Here is a 23,109-nt window from a genome sequence, read left to right on the forward strand (position 1 = left end):
CTTGCCATTCCTTACCTTAAGCACCCAAGCATTCAAAGTTTTGCTATTACCCTTTCTACCTGTTTGTCCACCTTAAGGTCATCACATACAATCACACCCGTGTCTTGCTCCTCTTTTGTACACAAAAGTACTTCACCTCTATTGCACTGCTCCCTGAGAGTTTTACAGCCCAAATGCATGACCGTGCCATTTTTTTAAATCATTAAAGCATGCTGTATGCCTCTGTTATTCACTCCATCAGTGGTGTCCATTCTAGTGCAGATTTTGATATCATCCACAGAAGAGTAAAACCTTACCAGCCATTTCTTCTGTAGTGTGACTTGCAAAAACTGTTAAAACAGAATCGGGCCAAGAACAGACCCTTGCAGCAAACCACTGGCAACATCCCTTTCCTGAGATTGAGCTCCGTTTACCACTACCCCCCTCCCCCCGTTGCCTTCCACTCAACCAGGTTCTAATCCAGTCATTCACTTTAGGGCCCATATTGAGGGCCTTCATTTTATTTATAAGACACTTATATGGAACTGTGTCACAGTTCTTGCTAAAATCCAATGCATACCACATCTAATGCTCTCCCTGCGATTAGCTAATCCCTTGGAGCACTTGGACATGCTACAAACAGTGGTGCAGTAAGTGTGTGTGGGGGGGCGGTCCACCCAGGTGCCATCATGGTGGTTCTCCGCCTCTTCCCACTCCTCCCCCTGCCGCACGCATACCACCTACCTTTCCCCCATACCTCTAGTTGTTTACCACCACGAGCAACAACTTCAACGTGCTCCTCACGACCGTGTTGGCTCCCGCTGACGTCACTTCCGGGTGCCGCACGTAGAAAATGATGTCAGAGGGTGAGCCTACGCAGTCGCGAGGAACACATTGAAATTGCGGCACCCCTCCTCCTCTCTGCCCCCCCCCCCCGGCCTCTTCCCACTCCTCCCCCCACTGTGTGCGCCCCCACCTTCCCCTCTAGTTGCTCACTGCCGCGAACAACAACGTCAACGTACTCCTCGCGACCACCTCGGCTCCCACCGATGTCACTTCCAGGTGGCGTCAGAGGGAGATCCGAAGCAGTTGCGAGGAGCACGTTGACGTTGTTGGTCGTGGCAGTGAACAACTAGATGCATGAGGAAAGGGAAGTGGAGATGCTACACCGCTGCTTTCATATAGACTATATGCACCACCAGGAAGCATTAAGGAAGGCCTTACCTTAAATCTCCAGCTGAAGAGATCAGCGCAGCAGGTTTTCTTGTGTATGTGTTGGCTTTATAAGGCACTTACCATCATCTTTTGGAGCTGGTCTACTGTATGATCGGCCACATTTGTACCATTGATTTCTAGTATTTCATCTCCTACGTGGAGGGAGCCTGTCACCAAAGAAATATGAATCAGGGAGAAGCTCTATCAGCTTGGTGAACTGGCATCTTAGAGCATCCTGAATGTCTGAAAACAATTAAGCCTGCGGAGATACAGCTGGGTTTGGCAGCTAGCCAACACAAACATCACCATTAATGCAGTCCACAAAGCTTAAATGAGTTTGAAATGCTAAAACAATATTTATTATATTCAGTGTTTAAGTTATTTATTTAATAAGAGTTGTGCAATGGGCTATAATTAAGTTCTTTATTTGACATTTTACTTTAGGTGGCATACAATATCTACCTGTATATCCAACATTAATAAATCTAAAACATTAATAAAGCTAAAACAATGGCTAATTATGTCCAATGTACGTCTTTCAGCATTCTGATGCTCCAGCTAGGCATTTCCTGGTTTTTAGTAGGTATTGACTTTTAATTAAACTGCTGTGCCTTCAGTTCCTAATGAATCAGTAAGGCACAACACTGTGTGATATGATGCAGTTCTACAAATCTAGATACCCTAAGAGACACAGTGCTGCAAGCTAGCCAATGTGGACAGCGCTTAAAGTATTTAACTGTCCACTATAAAATGGACGCACAAACAGGGAGAGGTCAGACCCTAATTCTACACAGAGGGGAGGACTATAAATTATCTATTCCCCAATAATTACCTTGTCTATGGATCATGCCACCGTGAAGAATCCTACCCACAATGCAACTCTGCTTCTCATTCATCTTCAGAGTGATTCCCTGGAAGAGAAAATTAGTGCATGTATATTTAAATCTATTAGATTCTGGTGTATGTTCTGTGTCACTGCCTGATATTCAAAGGGAATGGGGACTTATATACTGCCTTTTTGGGGCTTTGGCATTCAAAGCTGACATTTAAAGCGGTGGGCACTGGAGGATTAAGTGACTTGCCCAGTTAAATTGCCTCTTCCTGCCTATTTGTTGATATTCAGGGACTCTTAACCAGACAATGCCACTGCATATCGGCTCTAACTAGGGTTACCAGACGTCTGGGAAAATCTGGACGTGTCCTCTTTTTAGAGCAGACTTTCCAAAACCCAGCAATTTGTCTGGGTTTTGGAAATATAAAACCAAAAATATACAAAAAAAAATCAATAACAATATATGAAAAAAGGTACTCAGTAAATAATATAAACCATCTCTCCGGGTAATGGTTATAACTATCACATCATAGCATCACATCATACCAGCCCATAATACATAAATGAAAAAAAGAAAAAAGACTTTTCTTTTAGCTGATGTTCCAAGATGCTCTTAAATCAAAATGAAACTGAGGGTGGTGACCACATCATTACCGAGTTCTTCAATCTCCAAATAAGTGTCCAAAAAAACCACTTGCACAAAATCCACACTCCAAACCAAGGAATAATCAATTCATCTTCCTCAACATGAAATCGTGTTTCACAGGTGCTTCTTCAGGAGGAAGAAAGGGGAAAAAAAATCCCACTTAAGTAAGGTCATTCAAGGCAATAAGACTGGCAAAGACCCACAAGGCTCGTACAGCTTGCTACTCCTCATGAGACAGAAAAAGTACTGTCAGGATTCCCCCAGCTCCATTTTGATTTAAGAGCGTCTTGTAACATCAGCTAAAAAATGTCTTTTTTCATTTATGTATTATTGGCTGATAGGGGGTGGTGCTATGATGTGATAGCTATAACCATTACCTGGAGAGATGGCTTATATTATTTACTGAGCACCTTTTTTCATATATTTTTATTGATTTTTTTGTGTTTTATATTTGAGAGATTCATCATTTTTTGTTTTTGTACTATGTTTATGGATCTAGAGTAATTTACGCAGAATTTTCCCGATTCTTCTTTTTGATTTTGGGTTTTGGAAAGCCACGAGCTCCAGCCATATCTGGAGAGCCTTCAATAAGCATGCGCAGATGACATCATACACATCCACGCATGCTGGATGCCCTCCAGATGCAGATGGAGGTCAGAAAAAAAAAGAGAGACGTGGCTTTTGGGGATGCAGCTAGAGGTGGAACAGGGCGGGGCTATAGGTGGGTTGGATACAGAATGAGGCGGGTCCATGCGTCTGGGTTTTCTACTTCTTCAAATATGGTAATCCTAGCTCTAACCACCCCTGCACAGCCTGGTTAATGTTGGGGTGATCTGTGAGCAGGGCCAGTACTTAACCGGTTAGCAGCAATATTCATGTTATTATCTTTATCCACTTACTTAACCAGTTAAGACAGAAAAAAGGCAGTCCTAACTGTATTCACGGTGCTAACTGGACATCGGTCTAAATATTGCTTATTGTTTATTAAAGTTGATATACAGCCTTAGTTGCAGCACAATTCAAAACGGTTTACAATAAAATATCAACTGATGTCCGGTTAACTCCCAGAAGGGGCCTAGGGTATTCTTGGGACTCCCCCTCCCTTTAATTGTGATCCCCTTCCTTCTCCTCCAAAGCTAGTAAATTAAAAACTAGGCCCCTTCACTCTTCATACCCCTGAAGGTCCTCCAGGCCCACTTTTTCATTCTCTGGTTATGTAGTTGGATACTACAGGCAGCCTTTCTCACAAAGGCTACTACAACCTCTAATACCACAAAGCTCCCCAAGAGGTAGTGGCAACCATTCTGAGAAAGGAGTCATGATGGGCTGCTGCTTGTAAGATCTCGCTAGTTCACCAGAGAATGAAGAAGTAGGCCAAGGGGCTGTGGGGGCCTGGTCTCCAGTTTACTGGCTTATGGGGACAGGGAGGAAGGACTGCAACTGGGAAGTGAGCAAATCTGCTTTTCTTATGCAGATCCTAGTCAATATTTAGCTGGGGCCCACATAAATGTGTTACGTGGCTCTCTGAATATTAGCTGAGACTTGCATAAACTTCATATAAAGAAGAGGGGAGACATGATCGAAACATTTAAGTACCTCACGGGATGTGTCGAAGTGGAAGATGATATTTTCTTTCTCAAGGGACCCTCGGCCACAAGAGGGCACCCGCTCAAACTCAGGGGCGGAAAGTTTCATGGCGACACCAGAAGGTATTTCTTCACAGAGAGAGTGGTTGATCATTGGAACAAGCTTCCAGTGCAGGTGATCGAGGCAGACAGCGTGCCAGACTTTAAGAATAAATGGGATACCCATGTGGGATCCCTATGAGGGTCAAGATAAGAAAATTGGGTCATTAGGGCATAGACAGGGGGTGGGTAAGCAGAGTGGGCAGACTTGATGGGCTGTAGCCCTTTTCTGCCGTTATCTTCTATGTTTCTATGTTTCTAATTAACCCAAGATATTCAATGTCGGTGCCTGGACAGGCCTGGTATTGCAGGTTATACAAAATGCAGCAGCAAGATTAATAATGGGATTGGCAAAATATGATCACATTTCGCCATATCTTCAACAATTGCATTGGCTACCAGTCGCCTTCAGAATACAATATAAAGCAGTAATGATTTTCCATCAATTCTTGTATGGAAACATACCAAAATGCTTAAAAATAATATGCTTAGCTATACACCAAACAAATCATTACGTTCTGAAAATTTAGCTCTACTGAAGACGAATGTTAACCCACGGCTTGTTGAGACTGGCAAAATGACTTTATACTACGCAGGAGTTAAGATATGAAACTCCCTTGTAGGCCAAATACGAAACTGTAGTGAAAAGAGCATGTTTAGAAAATTAGTCAAGACGCAATTATTTGTGGGTGCTTTTTTTTTAGCCAATAATTTTCCTCTCTGCACAACTGATGAATTATTCATGATCCTCATTATATAAGCTGTGGTATTTGTTTGTAGATATGATTTTTGATGACTGTGTGTCTGTTTTATCATATTTTTACAAAAATTATGTATGTAAATTATGTAAACCGTTTAGTTTTAAACGGTATAGAAATTTTTAAAATAAATAAATAAATAGGGACTAATTCTGCTTGTTGAGGTCAGCATTTAAAAACCGCAGGCTGAATACTGACTGGTCAGCTTTTAGAAAAAATAGGCTTATTCAGGCAGTTGGCATAGCACAGCAGGATTACATCTGATTATTTTATGTAGAATACAGAGCTATGGTGCTTAGCAGCATTTGTAAGTACACATTCATTTTGCTAGCACTCTTAGTAAAAAGTTCTAATGCACGTTAAAAAACATATTAAAAGAAATGTGTGGAAAGCGACACATGGGATAGTTATTTGAATTATTTGCATCCGAGAGGACGCAGTTTTATTTTGAACATGATCTTATAGGGCTAGATTCACTAAGCAAACTGATCGTATACTGATTGGGTTGCGACCCTACTTCCCTCCGACTCGATTCACTAACCTGTGCACCGAGCCGATCCCGATCCATGCATGCAAATGAGGGGGGAACAGCATTCAAATATAGCAGCATGAGGGAAAACCTATCACAAGTCCTATAAACTCTACATGCATGTATACACATATACAAGAACCTCCCCAATCTCATTCCTTTACATTTGCCGATTCCTTGTGCCTTATTCATTCACTGATGCTACCGAGTTCACAGACACTGCCAGTGATACCTGCAGGTTTGTGGGAGGGGACGGGGGAGGGGCTTACAGTGATATGGTACAGCATCAACACATTTCCATTTTACATAGATCACCAACTTTGACGCACTACATCAGTCCCTGAAAATTCACAGATTTAAATTAAAAGCGATACTGGCTCAAACATTATATCAATCATACTATCGCATCTTAGCATCCCACCTTTAGCATTCACAGGAAATCTAAATTATCTGTAGCTCACCATTGGTTCTTCTGTGGCTCTCTCAAACTGGACAAATCGCATTTTACGGATGTCTCTGCCATTCATGTTGTTAGGACTGCCCGACGTGGCAGATCCATTGCTGTAAAAGTCTTCTTCCACAAAAGCTGGTGATGGTGTAATAGTCTGTCAAATTAACATAGAAAAAGATGAAGAATAGCAAGACAGAGATTTTTATTTTTTTAACTTAGGTAAGTTAAATTTGTTAAATTAAATAATTCATCAAGCAACCACACTAGGGAGCACCCAAATTCAAGAAACTTTATTGGTATGATAACTTGTACATGCGTTTCCATCATTGTATACAAGAAAGGTAATTTTATAATAGGAAAGTAGGCCTGTGTTATAGATAGTTTATTATTAGTTTCAAGTTTATTAGGTTTTTATATACCACCTATCAAGGTTATCTAAGCGGTTTTTACAATCAGGTACTCAAGCATTTTCCCTATCTGTCCCAGAGGGCTTACAATCTATCTAATGTACCTGGGGCTATGGAGGATTAAGTGACTTGCCCAGGTCACAAGGAGCAGTGCAGAGTTTGAACCCACAACCCCAGGGTGCTGAGGCTGTAGCTCCAACCACTGCGCCACACACTCCGCCTTTCTAAAATGCCTTTCCCTCAGAGGATGTGTAACTATCTGTGCCCGTTCTGATGCAGGTGCATGTGGTTCATGTGCATGAGGATACAGGCCAATTTTGTGTGCACATCTTGCAACTCTGCTCCAGTTCCAACCAACTTCTGCCCCAGCAATGTACATTTTGTTCCAAGTAAATGTGCAAACAAGCATAGCTGGGTTTAAACAAGGTTTGGACAAGTTCCTGGAGGAAAAGACCATAGTCCCATTGAGATATTCATAAGAGAAGCCACTGCTTGCCATGAGATCAGTGGCATGGAATGTTGCTACTATTTAAGTTTCTGCCAGATACTTGCGACCTAAATCGACCATGGTGGAAAACGGGCTACTGGGCTAGATGCGGAGGCTACACTGGAAACTCCTGATGCAGGCCAGGTGGCCGAAACATGATCATGTCGAGTCATTGAGTTACTTTGGATGAATGAAGACATTTGGATTTATCAGATGAGTTGAAAGACACTTTTTGTGCACTGTTCTGATTGGACATTTCCACTTTTGCTCTTGCCTCTTAAAAATAAATAAAACACATGTATGTATAAATACTAATAAGAGCAAATGGAAAGTCCTGGATATCTACAGTATCAGCTAATAACATCATCTGGGACATCAGATACCATAGTTTCCCGCCAGACCTCAGAAAATTTAATAGATAACTCAGTCCATCCAATGCTGACAGTCCGCTGAAGCACAGAATCAGTACCAGATGGTGCTATCAGACATCAAATAATTCAGAATTATAGTGATAACGCTATCCATGGATCAGGCCACAAAGAACTTAGTACCCATACGGCACAAGTGAAATACAGTATATAAAATAACATGGCAAATGGCAGTAGATAATAAATGGGCCATCCAGTCTGTCCCATAAGATATTCAGCCAATTTAGGTAGCTAATAACATAGAAACTTTTACACAGCCCAGCACCAACTTCCCCACCTCTTCTACCTATATCCAAAAGTGAATGCTTTATATGGAGATTGTGTGGCGCAATGGTTCGAGCTACAGCCTCAGCACCCTGAGGCTGTGGGTTCAAATCCCTCACTGCTCCTTGTGACCCTGGGCAAGTCATTTAATCCCCACATTGCCCCAGGTACACTAGTTAGGGTTTGAGCCCACTGGGACAGATAGGGAAATAAGTACTTGAATGTAAGTGGTATATAAATCTATATATATATATATATAAAATCGGAGGTATGTATGAGTGTATGTATGTGTGTATGTGCCGCGATCACGCAAAAACGGCTTGACCGATTTGAACGAAACTTGGTATGCAGATCCCTCACTACCTGGGGTGATATGTTCTGGGGGTCTCGCGGCCCACCTGCACACGTGGGCGCAGCTACAAACAGAAAATCATATTTCACCCATTCATGTCAATGGAAAAAATGTAAAAAGCTGCCATTCTCACTGTAATTCAAAAACGGCTTGACCGATTTGAACTAAACTTGGTATGCAGATCCCTCACTACCTGGGGTGATATGTTCTGGGGGTCTCGCAGCCCACCTGCACACGTGGGCGGAGCTACAAATAGAAAATCAGATATCACCCATTCATGTCAATGGAAAAAATGTAAAAAGCTGCCATTCTCACAGTAATTCAAACACGGCTTGACCAATTTGAACGAAACTTGGTATGCACATCCCTCACTACCTGGGGTGATATGTTCTGGGGATCTCTCGGCCCACAACTCTATGTTGCTTGCTCAAGGGTGGGTTCACCCAACAATTTATATGTTCTTGCTCCTGGAGGTGAAACTAAAAATGTTGTTTATAATCACGTTTTACGTTAGTTGTATTGTATTCATTTTGTCAAATATTTCACATTATAATTTGAATATTGTACTTTTTATTAAGCTGTAAAAAATAATTTCATTCACCACTATAAAATATCTTTATTTGAATCCATTTACAGTGTTATTGCTATAATTAAATACCCGTGCAACGCCAGGGCATCAGCTAGTAAAATATAAAATCCTCAGTTTGACTGACCAAGCAGCAATCATTAACATTTAGAGGTTTAAGTAGTTGCGAAGAGAATGGACACTGGAAAAGAGCAAGGCTACATGAGATAGAGTAGAACGTTATTCTTGTAGGTCAGATGTGCCCAAAAGGTCGATCGCAATCGACCAGTAGATCGCGAAGGCAACGCGAGTTGATTGCATTGCCTTCGCGTTCCATCTGCTTCCCGACGCAGAAGCACCGAGCCGACCAGCCTTCCCCACTCAACGTCAATTCTGACGTCGGAGAGGAAGTTCCAGGCCAGCCAATCACTGCCTGGCTGGCCCAGAACTTCCTCTCTGACTTCAGAATTGACATCGGGGGTGAAGGCTGGTCAGCTCAGCTCTTCTGTGTCGGGAAGCAGGAAGAGCTTGAGGAGGCGGTGGTTTGGAGGCTTGTTCCTCGATGGTGGGAGCAGTGGCTTTGGGGAGGGCAGGGAGAAAGAAAGAAAGGGGGCAGGAAGGGAGATAGAAAGAAAGAAGGGAAACAGAAAGAAAGAAAAGGGAGACAGAAAGAAAGAAAGGGGGCAGGGAGACAGAAAGAAAGACAGACAGAAAGAAGGAGGCAGGGAAAAAGAAAGGGGAGAGAGGAAGAAAAAGTTGGCGGAGGGAATGAGGTCTGGAAGCATACAGCAGGCTGAAAGAAGGGAAGAAATATTGGATGCACAATCAGAAGAAGAAAGTGCAACCAGGACTCATGAAATCACCAGACAACAAAGGTAGGAAAAACGATTTTATTTTCAATTTAGTGATCAAAATGTGTCCGTTTTGAGAATTTATATCTGCTGTCTATATTTTGCACTATGGCCCCCTTTTACTAAACCGCAATAGCTGTTTTTAGCACAGGGAGCCTATAAATGTTGAGAGCAGCGCAGGGCATTCAGTGCAGCTCCCTGCGCTAAAAAATGCTATCGTGGTTTAGTTAAAAGGGAGGGGGTATATTTGCCTATTTTTGTATAGTTGTTACTGAGGTGACATCGCACAGAGTCATCTGCCTTGACCTCTTTGAAAAAAAAAACCCAGAATATAAATGATAATTCACATTTTCTCTGTGTACAATGTGCTTTGTGGGGGGGGGGGGGGGGTTTCAAATTTTATTTTTGGTAGATCATTTTGACCTGGTCATTTTAAAAGTAGCTCGCAAGCCCAAAAAGTGTTGGCACCCCCTGTTGTAGATATTGGACAATGATATACAGTATTTCAGAAGATGTTTCCCACCCCATCACTGAGCTGAGGTAAGGAAAGCAAACAAGTCCATCTGCTCTTGGTTAAATATTAGCCTCACTTTGCCATTAACTCCTGCCTGCTGAACAGAAGGGTCAGTGAACATTCTTCATTCATTGTTAATTACTTCATAATCAGCAAGTGCAAAGCAAGGTCAATTTGCAAGATGGAAAGGATTATGTTGGTTTCCTTTCTATTTGTTGTCTAGCAACCTTTTTTGTATGCTCTCTCATCACACCATTCAATTTAAATTGGAAATATCAGTTCTAAGATCATCTTAAGCCAGAACGTTTGTTGTTTTTGGATATAGCTCACACCTTTGCAGCGGTAGCTCAAGGCAAATTTCGTTTGGGTAGAGTACTTCCCTGTCCCTAGAGGCCTTAGAATAAGTTTGTACCTAAGACAACAACATAACATGACATCGTGCTTCTTAACCGCGTAGCCGTAAGTTCAATGCGGTTTACAAAAGATTATAAACAATAAAACAATGTAATGTAATGTAATGTAATTTATTTCTTATATACCGCTACATCCGTTAGGTTCTAAGCGGTTTGAAGAAAATATACATTAAGATTATAAATGAGAAGTAAGAAGGTACTTAAAAAAATTCCCTTACTGTCCCGAAGGCTCACAATCTAACTAAAGTACCTGGAAATTAATAAAGAAGAGAAAATAAAGATGGTTGAAAAAAGAAAAATTCTATGTGAACTTATAGGATGGAAATTAAACTGACAGTGAAGAACTGTATGAAAAATACATATGGAATGCAGTTAGAGAGGGTAGGTTACAATCTATTTATGGTATTTGTTTAATTGGAAGGTGTTAAGGTGGGTAATTTGGGGGAAGGTTATCTGAAGGTAGGTGAATCTTCTGGAGGTAAAAGAGGAGGGGTTAAGATATTTGGATGAATTTTTTGAAAAGCAGGGTTTTGATTTCTTTTCTGAATGTTTTGAAGTTGTCTGATATTGTCATAAGATTGGAGATGGAATGGTTGATTTTTGCTGCTTGTGTTGCCAGAAGGTTGTCAAACATTTTCTTGCGTTGTGTGCCTTTGAGTGGGGGGAAGGCGAAAGGGTTCGATGTTCTTCTGTGTCTTGAGGTGGAGATTTGGTTTAAGCGGTTATTTAGATAGGAGGGGGAAGAGCCGTGTAATGCTTTGAATATCATGAAAAACAAGAAAAGTTATTTAATCAAGTATTTTGAGAAAAGATAGGTTTTCAACTGAGTTCTAAAATGTTTATAGGAACAAGCTGTAAGCAGTAATGATCGAAATTCTTTATCGTGGGAAGCTGCTTGAAATGCTAAAGTATGATCAAGAAATTTCTTGCTTTTACAACCCTGTACAGATGGGAAAGTAAACAGGGCGTGAGATCTACTATGTTTATACGATGCTATAGAAAATCTATTGAGCACATAGAACAGAGCAGTGCCATATATAACCTTATAACAAAGACAGCCCAACTTATACACGACACGGGCCTCCATTGGGAGCCAATGCAACTCACAGTAGAATGGCGTCACAAGGTCATACTTCTTCAGACCATAGATCAATCTGACCGCTGTGTTCTGAATTAATGAGTCTGGCCATGTCTTTCTTAGTAATTGTCAGGTAGACAATGTTGCAATAATCAAGAAGACTGAGCAACAGGGATTGAACCAGAAGTTTGAAAGCAGAAAACTCAAAATATGGTTTAATGGTGCGTAGTTTCCATAGAGTATAGTAACCTTTATGTACCATGGCATCTGTCTGTTTTTTTCATAGTCAGATGTTGATCCAAAATGACTCCCAATATTTTAATTGTCGGATGAATTGTATACAATTTTGAATTTATACGAATTGAGGGTTCATGAGAAATTTTGTGTGGTGACGCAACAAAAAGCTTTGTCTTATCGGGATTGAGTTTGAGATGGTCTAACAGTGTAGCTACACTTTCAGTGCTGAAATAGGATCTAAAGCCCAATTGAGAATCATGAAGTAAAAAGTGTTGCTCAAGATATTTTGTTAACTGAATTTGGACTAAGCCCTCCATGATTTTTACAATAAAGGGAATCGATGCAATAAGTCTATAGTAATGAAATAGATTCTTTGATTTTTAGTTATTGGAGTGATATTTATATTACCTTCCTCCTGTGTACTAATAAATTAAAAGTAAACTTCTTTCTTCCAGAGCATCCTCTCATTAGGCTGTATCACACCTTTCTTGTTCTTCTTTCAATGATAGGAGGGCTATCAAGATACAGTTAATGGGTGCTGAAGCTACTTTCTTTGCCAGTTTTGGTGACATTAAAGCATGGGTCAATATTTTAGCAGGATGGTATTTAGCAGGCTGTTTTGTGTTTTTCTTCTGTTGTTCTGTATTTGTCTGTACCTTTTATTATGATTTTGTATGTTTATTGTTCCCCACTTAGATTTATGGATAGGCGATGTTATAAATAATTTTAAATAAATAAGATGGTGACTACCTACACAAGTGCAAATACTATTCAAATTCCACTGTCTATTATTCAAAATAATGAATGGCACTGCCCCCACCTACCTAATCAATCACCTAAACTGGAACATATCAACCAGACCAAAGAGAACTCAGACCCCATTTACCCACCCCCCCAATCAAAGGTACACAGCGCAAGAAGATGTATGACAACCTACTAGCAACGCAAGCAGTGAAACTTGATCACCACCTCTCCAACATGCTGACAACAACCACCGACTACAAATCACTTCCAAAAGAAATCAAAACCCTGTTATTCAAAAAATTTATCAAGAAATCCCAACACATCTCCATGACTATCCCCACTCTTGTAAATTTCCCAGCAAAGTCTCAACCATGTAAACAGCACCCTAATTTGTAATTTTCCTGGAAATGTCCAGTTTTGTAATCCGCCTAGAACTGCAAGGTATTGGCGGAATAGAAGTCACTAATGTATTGTAATAGAAGAGACCACTAATTATGCAGTCCTAATTGTATACAGCAAGGCTGTCCAACCTGTGGCCTAAGGGCCGCATGTGGCCCAGTGAAATATTTTGTGCGGCCCTGGTCGAGGGCGATGCAGTGTTTTACTCTGCTGCCCCTGGGTGTTTACCATCTTGCTGGCTCCCTCCTTTGTCTTGCTGCAGCATTTGCGCATTTGTGCAGCCCCAGAAACATTTTTTTCAGCCAATGCGGCCCAGGGAAGCCAAAAGGTTGGACACCCCTGATATACAGTATAAGGATAGGCAGGGAGGAGCACCACCGCCCCAGGCTCCTCTCATCCTCGCTACGCCACTGAGGATAGGACTGCTTTGTGTGTGTTCACATTGACATAGACAGCAGCAATATTCAGTTTCAATTTAACTTCTGGTCTATCCCCGGGGTGCCTCTGCCTTTAATCCTGCCACGGTTTATCTGCTTAAGTTTTGTTGTATATCATTCATCCGTCTTTCTGTACAGCTCTGAAAAGTTACCTGGACAAGGGTTTTTGAATTTTGCCCACGCAATGATCAAAGCAGATGGCTTTATTCCAATTAGTCATTAGTCATTTATATTTAATGTCATCTGCATTTTTAGCAGCATTTCCAAAACTTTATTTGGATTTGGATTTGGACGTTTAGAACTTGGCTATTTTTGTGTTAAAAAATAGCCAAAAAAGTTAGACATTCTAAAGTTGGATGTCCTGACAGCCAAGATGTCTAGGCCATAAAAAAAAACCAAACAAACGATGGACGTCTAGCGGTTTCAAAAATGGACGTTTTCAACATCTGAATTTTGGACACACTTTTTGGAACATCCAAATTGGACTTAAGAACATAAGGATAGCCTTAATGGGTCAGACCAATGGTCCATCTAGCCTAGTAGCTTGTCCTCATGGTGGCCAATCTAGGTTACTAAAATAGTAGCAACATTTCAAGCACAGTCGAAAATGCCCCTCTGTATAGTCAAAGATTTAACTGGGATTATAGCTTCTATGAACACTGTGGAAGTCGAGCTTCAATTATGTCGAGCTTTCAAAAATTATGTGTTTCTTACACACTGCTTACTGTACAAGCTGTGTTTCTAGTGGTCTTTCTCCCAAGACCCAGGGCAGGATTAACCAATAGGCCAAGTAGGCACGTACCTAGGGCCCGAAATGGTCAGGGGGGCACGATGAAGGAGGGCATCAACATTGTTTTTTCCAAACGGCAATGGGCCCCTCCAGCATCGATTGGCAATGCAGGCCCCACCCCAATCGGCAATGCAGCCCTCCCCCATCGACGGAAAGTAAGACAAGCAAGCAACGCTGGTAAGAAAGGTAATGGGAACTGTAATTGTGCTTGCCTAAAGCTTCCCTCTGACGCAGCTTCCTGTTTCCGCCTGAGCGCATGGAGGGGTGAGGTGGGGCAGGGGGCCCAGTGTACTTGTGTGCCTAGGGGCCCTCGACAAATTAATCCTGCCCTGCCAAGACCCTCTCCCCTTGGATCCGTTGTCTCACTGCCCTACATCCTGGTCACTTTTACAACCTTTCCTCTGATGGGTCTGCAAAGGTATGACCTCTCTCTGTTACTGATTGTCAAGCTCTGTCCCTATTGGTTTCTCCTCTTCTCTTCCCCCTAGCCTTCTGGGTACTCCCTGGGCTTTTTTTGTCTCCAGTCTCCATCTCAGTCACACTTCTGGTTCCATCTTGAACACATGGCTCTATCCCCAGCAAAAAGCACCAGTAATTTCACCTTAAGCTACCCAACCCTCATGCATGAATAACTCAGCATTTCAACTCTGAAACTTGGAGCACCTTTCTGCCAAACTTTTTCCTCATCTCTGCCCTTCCTTCATCCTTCAAATCTACATTTTCTACTCTGGCTTCAACATCCCGGGAGATTCACCCAATTGTGAGCACATCTACCATATTTATTCAATAAAATATATTGCCTGCGTATGCTAAGGTTGAACTATCTGCATAATTTAGCCAGAACAGGAAGCTAAATCAGGGCAGAATCACATGTATTTAGAGCGCAACCTGCTCCAATTTCTTTTGCTCTCTCAGATCCACATATATGCTCTACAGAAGCATGCGCAAAAAGCACCTGCGGGATTACTGCAGGTTGAATGCAAATTGCACATGCCCAAGTAATGCAGAGAGGACTTGTGCGTGGGTCTTAACTTGCACAGAAAATATAGCTGCAAGTTGTAATTAAAAAAGGGTTATCAGACGTCTGGATGTCCCCGGACATGCCCTCCTTTTCGAGGACATGTCCGGGGGACCGGACGGCTTTTCAAAACCTGGCATGTTATCCAGGTTTTGAAAAGCCTCTTCTAAATCGCATCAGGCAGGAGGAAATCTGTGCATGCCACGTGATGATGTCCCACGCACGTGTGCGTGACCTCATCGCGTGGCATCTGCGCGTGCGTGGCCTTCCTCCTGCCCAACGAGAACAAGCAGCAGGGGAACAAAACCAAAAGTAAAAGCACATGTTGGCGCTTCTTTTGCGCCTAAATTAGAGTATTTCCAAAATTTTGTAAGGCTTATATTTAGGCGCAGAAAAACAAGCGCTAAATGTGTGCCGACACTATCGTCTTCTGTTTGGATATGTGCATAAGAAGCCATGCTTAGTGAGAAACCTTGTATACATGCATCCTTCACATTTGCTGCAGTTTCCACATATAGAATTTACATGCAATTAGATTCTTGCTGCGGTGTCACACTCACAGTAGAAGGCACATACTCAGATCGTCCACACACAGTTCTACTCCAAGCCCTTCTGCACTGACTCCTCTTGCTCTTGCCTTCTGCCTGACAAAAAGCTATCCGACGCTTACAATTAATACAAAACACTGCCATAAAAATTATAACTAGCAAGAAATAATTTGACCACGTCACTCCTTTGCTAAAAAGTGGACACTGGTTGCCAATCCACCATCGCATTACTTATACAATTGCTTTAATCTCCTTTAAAACTATGAACTCCAAGGAACCTGCTTTTATTCATAAGTTCCTTATTCCTCATGATCTTCCGAGAACTTTCAAGATCTGCCTCTCAGCACCTTCTTCATGTCCCATCCTTAAAAATCATTAGTACACGTAGGGCTACTTCATTTGCAACTATAGCCCCTCTTTATCTTCCTAGCTCCTTTCCTATAACCCTTCATTGTAGCTCCTTTTCAACCTAACCCTGTAAACTGTGCCGAGCTCTACGCTTGTGGAGATCGCGCGGTATACAAACCTAAGGTTTAGTTTAGTTTAGTTACCATCACATTTAAGGTCTGAGAAAAATTTAGAAAAATTTAAGGGCAACCTTAAAAGCTTCTTTTTTTTTTAAAGCACAGTTACTTACCGTAACAGGTGTTATCCAGGGACAGCAGGCAGATATTCTTAACGTATGGGTGACGTCACCGACGGAGCCCCGGTACGGACCTTTTTAACTAGAAAGTTCTAGTTGGCCGCACCGCGCATGCGCGAGTGCCTTCCCGCCCGACGGAGGAGTGCGTGGTCTCCAGTTAGGATAAGCCAGCTAAGAAGCCAACCCGGGGAGGTGGGTGGGTCGTAAGAATATCTGCCTGCTGTCCCTGGATAACACCTGTTACGGTAAGTAACTGTGCTTTATCCCAGGACAAGCAGGCAGCATATTCTTAACGTATGGGTGACCTCTAAGCTAACAGAGAGGGAGGAGGGATGGTTGGCCATTAGGAAAATAAATTCTGAAGTACAGATTGGCCGAAGTGCCCATCCCGTCTGGAGAAGGCATCCAGACAGTAGTGAGTAGTGAATGTGTGAACTGAAGACCAAGTGGCCGCCCTGCAGATTTCCTCAATGGGCGTGGAACGGAGGAAAGCCACAGAGGCAGCCATAGCCCTGACTTTATGGGCCGTGACAGCTCCTTCCAGTGACAGGCCGGCCCGAGCATAACAGAACGCAATACAGGCAGCAAGCCAATTGGACAGCGTTCGTTTAGATACAGGGTGACCCCGACGGTTAGGATCGAAGGTCAGAAAGAGTTGAGGAGAGTTGCGGTGCGCCCTGGTACGGTCAAGGTAGTACGCCAGGGCACGCTTACAATCCAGCGTGTGCAGAGCCTGTTCCCCAGGATGAGAATGTGGTTTAGGGAAGAAGACAGGTAACACGATGGACTGGTTGAGGTGAAAGGCTGAAACCACTTTAGGAAGGAATTTTGGATGGGTACGCAGAACCACCTTGTCGTGGTGAAAGACAGTGAACGGTGGATCGGCGACCAGTGCATGTAGCTCACTAACCCTCCTGGCAGAGGTGATGGCAATGAGGAAAAGCACCTTCCATGTGAGAAGCTTGAGCGAGGTAGTAGCAAGCGGCTCAAAGGGGGGTTTCATGAGGGCTGACAAAACCACATTGAGGTCCCAGACAACCGGGGGAGGCTGAAGAGGTGGTTTGATATTGAAGAGGCCTCTCATGAACCGGGAAACCAGAGGATGAGCCGTGAGGGGTTTTCCAAGGATAGGCTCGTGAAAAGCAGTGATAGCGCTGAGGTGGACTCTGATCGAGGTAGACTTGAGACCAGCGTTAGATAGAGAGAGCAAATAGTCCAGTACAGTCTCCACGGCCAATGAGGTGGGATTGTGATGATGTAGGAGGCACCAAGAGGAGAACCGGGTCCATTTCTGATGGTAACATTGGAGTGTGGAGGGTTTCCTGGAGGCCTCCAAAATGCGACGGACAGGCTGAGACAGGTTTCCTGGAGAGGTCAGCCCGAGAGAAACCAAGCTGTCAGGTGGAGGGAAGACAGATTGGGATGTAGCAGAGACTGACGTTGCTGTGTAAGCAGAGATGGAAATACAGGAAGAGGAATGGGCTCCCTGGAGCTGAGTTGAAGTAGAAGGGAGAACCAGTGTTGCCTGGGCCACCGAGGGGCGATGAGAATCATGGTGGCTCTGTCCTTGCGGAGTTTGAACAGAGTCCGCAACATCAGAGGAAGTGGAGGGAAGGCATAGAGGAACCGATCCGTCCAGTCGAGCAGGAATGCATCCGGGGCCAGACGATGTGGAGAGAAGAGTCTGGAGCAGAACTGGGGCAGCTGATGGTTGTGAGGAGCTGCAAAGAGGTCCACCTGCGGAGTGCCCCAGCGAGCAAAGATGGAGTGGAGAGTGGGAGGATCCAGGGTCCACTCGTGAGGTTGAAGGATGCGGCTGAGCTGGTCGGCCAGGGAGTTCTGTTCGCCCTGGATATAGACCGCTTTGAGGTAAAGATTGTGGGCTGTGGCCCAGGTCCAAATTCGGAGGGCCTCCTGACAAAGGAGACGAGGTCCGGTGCCGCCTTGCTTGTTGATGTAGTACATGGCGACCTGGTTGTCCGTGCACAGGAGAAGAACCTGAGGATAGAGAAGGTGCTGGAAGGCTTTGAGAGCATAAAACATGGCTCTGAGCTCCAGGAAATTGATGTGATGTTGGCGCTCCTGAGGGGTCCAGAGTCCCTGGGTGCGTAAATCCCCTATGTGAGCTCCCCATGCATAGGGGGAGGCATCTGTGGTGATGATCATGGAATGAGGGGGTGGATGCAAAAGGAGGCCCCTGGAAAGATTTGAGGAGTTCAACCACCATTGAAGAGATCGCTGAAGAGACGATGTCACAGAGATGGGATGAGAAAGAGGATCCCTGGTCTGTGACCATTGGTTGGCGAGGGTCCATTGCGGTATCCTCAGATGGAGTCGCGCCAGAGGAACTACATGGACTGTCGAGGCCATGTGACCCAGAAGAATCATCATCTGGCGAGCAGGGATGGATGGTTGTAGGAGCACCTGTCGACAGAGGTGAAGTAGTGTCCGGTGCCGGTCGGCAGGGAGGAACGCTCTCATGAGGTTGGTATCGAGAAGTGCTCCGATGAACTGAAGGCGCTGCGTGGGAAGCAGATGCGACTTGGGATAATTGATCTCGAACCCCAAGAGATGGAGGAAAGAGATGGTGCGGTGAGTTGATTGCAGCACAAGTGGTGAGGTTGTTGCTTTCACCAACCAATCGTCCAAGTAGGGGAACACTTGAAGGTTGTGGGACCTGAGACAGGCCGCTACCACAATCAGGCACTTGGTGAACACCCTGGGTGATGATGCGAGACCAAAGGGTAGCACTTTGTACTGATAGTGGTGATTCAGTATCTGGAATCGGAGGTAGCGACGTGAAGCCTGATGGATTGGGATGTGAGTGTAGGCCTCCTTGAGGTCCAGGGAACATAGCCAGTCGTGTTGAGACAGAAGAGGATAAATTGTGGCAAGGGAGAGCATCCTGAATTTTTCCTTGACCAAACACTTGTTGAGGTTCCTGAGATCGAGGATAGGACGAAGATCCCCTGTTTTCTTGGGTACCAAGAAGTAGCGGGAGTAAAATCCCTGACCTCTTTGGTCTGGTGGAACTTCTTCGATGGCATTGAGAAGGAGGAGGGATTGGACCTCCCTGAGGAGGAGAGGAGTCTGGGAGGAGTGAGAAGCAGACTCTACGGGAGGATGGTCTGGAGGAAGAGTCTGAAACCTTAGTGAGTATCCGTGACGGATGATGTTTAGAACCCACAGGTCTGATGTGATGGCCTCCCAGCGCCGTAGAAAGATGGTGAGGCGGCCCCCGATAGGTTGAGGCAGAGGCAGCGAGGGTTGAAGACTGGCTATGCCCTGGAGAAAGGAGTCAAAAGGGCTGAGGAGGCTTAGTTTGAGGGAGAGGCTTAGCTGTCTGGTGAGATTGCGAGCGAGCCTGAGAGTGCTGTTGTTGTTGTTGGCGAGGCCGACGAGATTGCTGTTGAGGAGGATTCAGTGGCCTAGCAGAAAAGCGACGTTGGTAAGAAGACTGAGGTCTGTATGGTCGTGTCGGCGGAGTCTTCTTTTTAGGCTTAATGAGGGTGTCCCATCTCGTCTCATGAGCCGAAAGTTTTTGTGTGGTGGTATCTAGAGACTCCCCAAAAAGTTCATCACCAAGACAGGGCGCGTTGGCAAGGCGGTCTTGGTGGTTGACATCCAGGTCAGATACTCTCAGCCAGGCAAGGCGTCGCATGGCAATTGCCAGAGCAGAGGCACGGGAGGAGAGCTCGAAGGAGTCATAGATTGAGCGTACCATGAACTTCCTGAGCTGAAGGAGGGTAGAAATTTGTTGCTGAAACAATGGGACCTTGCGTTCAGGGATGTACTTTTGCAGAGCAGAAAGTTGTTGTACCAGATATTTCATATAAAAAGAAAAATGAAATGAGTAATTGTTGGCTCTGCTAGCCAGCATGGCATTCTGGTATAGGCGCTTTCCAAATTTATCCATTGTTTTACCCTCTCTGCCAGGAGGGGTGGAGGCATAGACACTGGAACCATGAGATTTCTTGAGAGTGGATTCTACCAGGAGGCTCTCATGTGGCAACTGGGGTTTATCAAATCCCGGAATAGGGATGACCCGGTATAAACTGTCCAGTTTCTTAGGGGCACCTGGAACAGTAAGGGGGTTCTCCAAGTTTTTATAAAACGTCTCCCGCAGAATATCATGGACGGGGAGTTTGAGAAATTCCTTGGGGGGTTGGTCGAAATCCAAGGCTTCAAGAAAGGCCTGGGACTTCTTGGAGTCGGACTCAAGTGGGATGGAAAGAGCCCCAGACATCTCCCGAAGGAATTTTGTAAATGAGGACTGCTCGGGTTTGGAGGTGGATTCAGCCATGGAGGGTTCCTCATCAGTGGAAGAGGCATCCTCCTCGGTACCGAGTGGGGATTGCTCCCATAAGTCAGGGTCCCTGATGGCCGGCTCAGCATGGCGGGTTTTAGAAAGGGACTTGCCAGATCTCATGGATACGGTGCCGGGGGATGAAGACCGGTGCCGATCTCTGTCCCGGGAGGAGTGGTGTCGATCCCGGTCCCGAGACGATCGATGTCGATCTTGGGCTCGGGATGGGTCCTCCGACGTGCAGGTCTGTAGTGTAGGCTGTGCCGATAAGACCGGCATCGAAGTGTTCATCGGTACCGAGGGGGTGGCCACTGGCGTAGTGGTGCGAGGCTCGGGCCGGACCGGTACCGGAAGGAGTGGTGCCAGCAGGGTTGGAAGCAGTTCCTGAAGCTGGTGCTCGAGTTGCTCCTGTAATTTAGTTTGGAGGATGGCCGAGATACGGTCCTCCAATGGGGGCACCGGTACCGTTTTACTTTTCTTCGGTACCATAGGTGCCGCTCTACGCTCCGGTGATGAGGAGGCCGATGAAGAGGCACTCACCGTTATCGGAGCGGAGCGCTTACGGGACTTGCGTGACGTCGGAAGGACCGGTGTCACCGCCGTGGCTGGAGGGCGCTCGAGGGAAGTGGAAGGCTTCTTAGCCGGCTTACCTGGCGCCATCGACCCCGCAGAAGGATCAGGTGGTGTCGATGTTGACGGTGCCGATTTCGGCGGTGCCGTCGACGTCGGGGTCGGATCCATAGCAGAACCGGTGCCGAAGAGGAGATTCTGCTGAATTTGTCTATTTTTAAGTGTGCGTTTTTGAAGAGTCGCGCAGCGGGTGCAGGTGTCAGCCCGATGTTCCGGACCCAAGCACTGTAGGCACCAGTTGTGTGGGTCCGAAAGGGAAATCGGGCGTGCACACCGCTGGCACTTCTTAAAACCCGGCTGAGGGGGCATGAAGGGGAATACGGCCTCAGCGAAATCAAAGCCGGAGGCTTGTATGATGGCAACAGGCCCCGCCGGGGCCTGTTGAAAAATAAAGGAAAAAATAAAGTTTTTTTTTTTTTTTTTTTTTTTTAGATTAGACAGAAAACAGAAAAAACCCGAAGGAAAAAAGCAGAAAAAAATCAGAATAACGCGAGCGGGAAGGCAAAAAAGGAGTGTTCAACAGCCGTTGAAAGCCACATGCGTCTTCTTCGCTCCGCGGAAACGAAGAAACTGGAGACCACGCACTCCTCCGTCGGGCGGGAAGGCACTCGCGCATGCGCGGTGCGGCCAACTAGAACTTTCTAGTTAAAAAGGTCCGTACCGGGGCTCCGTCGGTGACGTCACCCATACGTTAAGAATATGCTGCCTGCTTGTCCTGGGATAATAGATGCTAAGGTTTGCTAAATGATCTCTGGGTCCTTCCTTGCCAAATTCTGTTTTACTCATATTCAACACTGATATGATTCCTCCCATTTCCCTCTTCTTTTAACCTTAATTGTACTCTTTTCTTTTAAAATTGTATTTCTCCCTACCTTCCTGTTGTTTTCATGTAAGTAATGTCGTGTCACTAATAAATTTGTTAATTGTTCCCCATTTTAATTTTTTGTTAAACGCTTAGAATGTATGATTAGCGTTTTATCAAATTTTAATAAAACTTGAAACTTGAGCACAGAAGCCAATGGCGGGGGGGAGGGGGGGTTAAGGACATTCATAATGCAGGCACCTTATCTATGATAGCATTCTCCAATTCAGAAAACTCCAAGCAATTGAACACTGTCTCCTAGATATACCTAGAACACAGTTATTGAACTACAGCGGTTGTTGGTCTAACCCAATGTATCGCAAAATATGTGCTGTGGCACACCAGTGTGCCTCCTGAGATTTCTGATGTGCCGCGGCATCTCTCCTCTTCTCCCCACGCCATCCGGATCCCTGTAACGGTGGGGTCGCGGCCAGACAGGCCTCTGCGCATGCGTGATGTCATCGCGTCGACATCCGGTTGCCTTCTGGCCGGGGCACTGCATTTAGTGTGCCGCCGGCTGGAAAAGTTTGCAAGACACTGGCCTAACATCTTCTGAAATACGTGCTATGGAGAGGTCAAGTGATGGAAAAACGGTTTGGCTTAGAAAATTAGAGCAATACACTTTACAGTGTGAGAAAATATAGTTGGCTGTTCTGACTTTGAATGGCTACTTTGCTTTGGCCAGCAAACTCTTGATTATCTGATAACAATAATAAAGCTTTTCTGTTTGGAAGTCTTCATGTAGTACATCCAGAAGCCATCCAGCTGAGAGAGCTGTGTTTCCGGCATGTTAACACATACAGCGCTTTGGAATCATAACTCAATTTAATACATCACATAATTCAAAATTATCTTGTTTTTATTATTAGGCAAAAGAAAAGACAGGACTGGACTTTGAGTAAAGCTTGTACCAACACCATTGGAAGAAGAAATTAGATTGGGCGAGTTAAAACCTCTTTATCTTCTGTCAGCTACCTTAGTATAGTACTCCCCCGAAATTCATGTGGGGCTCCGTTCCAGAAGCACCCACGAATTTTGAAA

General features: G+C 44.6%; 1 protein-coding gene across 2 annotated transcripts in view; it reads right to left on the minus strand.

Annotated features, from left to right (window-relative positions):
• Window positions 1-23,109, minus strand: part of MPP1 (membrane palmitoylated protein 1) — a 122,203-nt gene that overhangs the window by 37,293 nt on the left and 61,801 nt on the right. For both annotated transcript variants that reach the window (XM_033945120.1, XM_033945119.1), the window contains exons 2-4: window positions 6,106-6,249; window positions 2,027-2,105; window positions 1,276-1,361 (exon numbers count right to left, since the gene is read on the minus strand). In XM_033945120.1, the coding sequence (XP_033801011.1) occupies window positions 1,276-1,361; window positions 2,027-2,105; window positions 6,106-6,249 (309 nt within the window). The remainder of the gene's footprint in view (window positions 1-1,275; window positions 1,362-2,026; window positions 2,106-6,105; window positions 6,250-23,109) is intronic.

The sequence above is a fragment of the Geotrypetes seraphini genome, chromosome 5, assembly GCF_902459505.1.
Source record: "Geotrypetes seraphini chromosome 5, aGeoSer1.1, whole genome shotgun sequence".
Classification (NCBI taxonomy): Eukaryota; Metazoa; Chordata; class Amphibia; order Gymnophiona; family Dermophiidae; genus Geotrypetes; species Geotrypetes seraphini.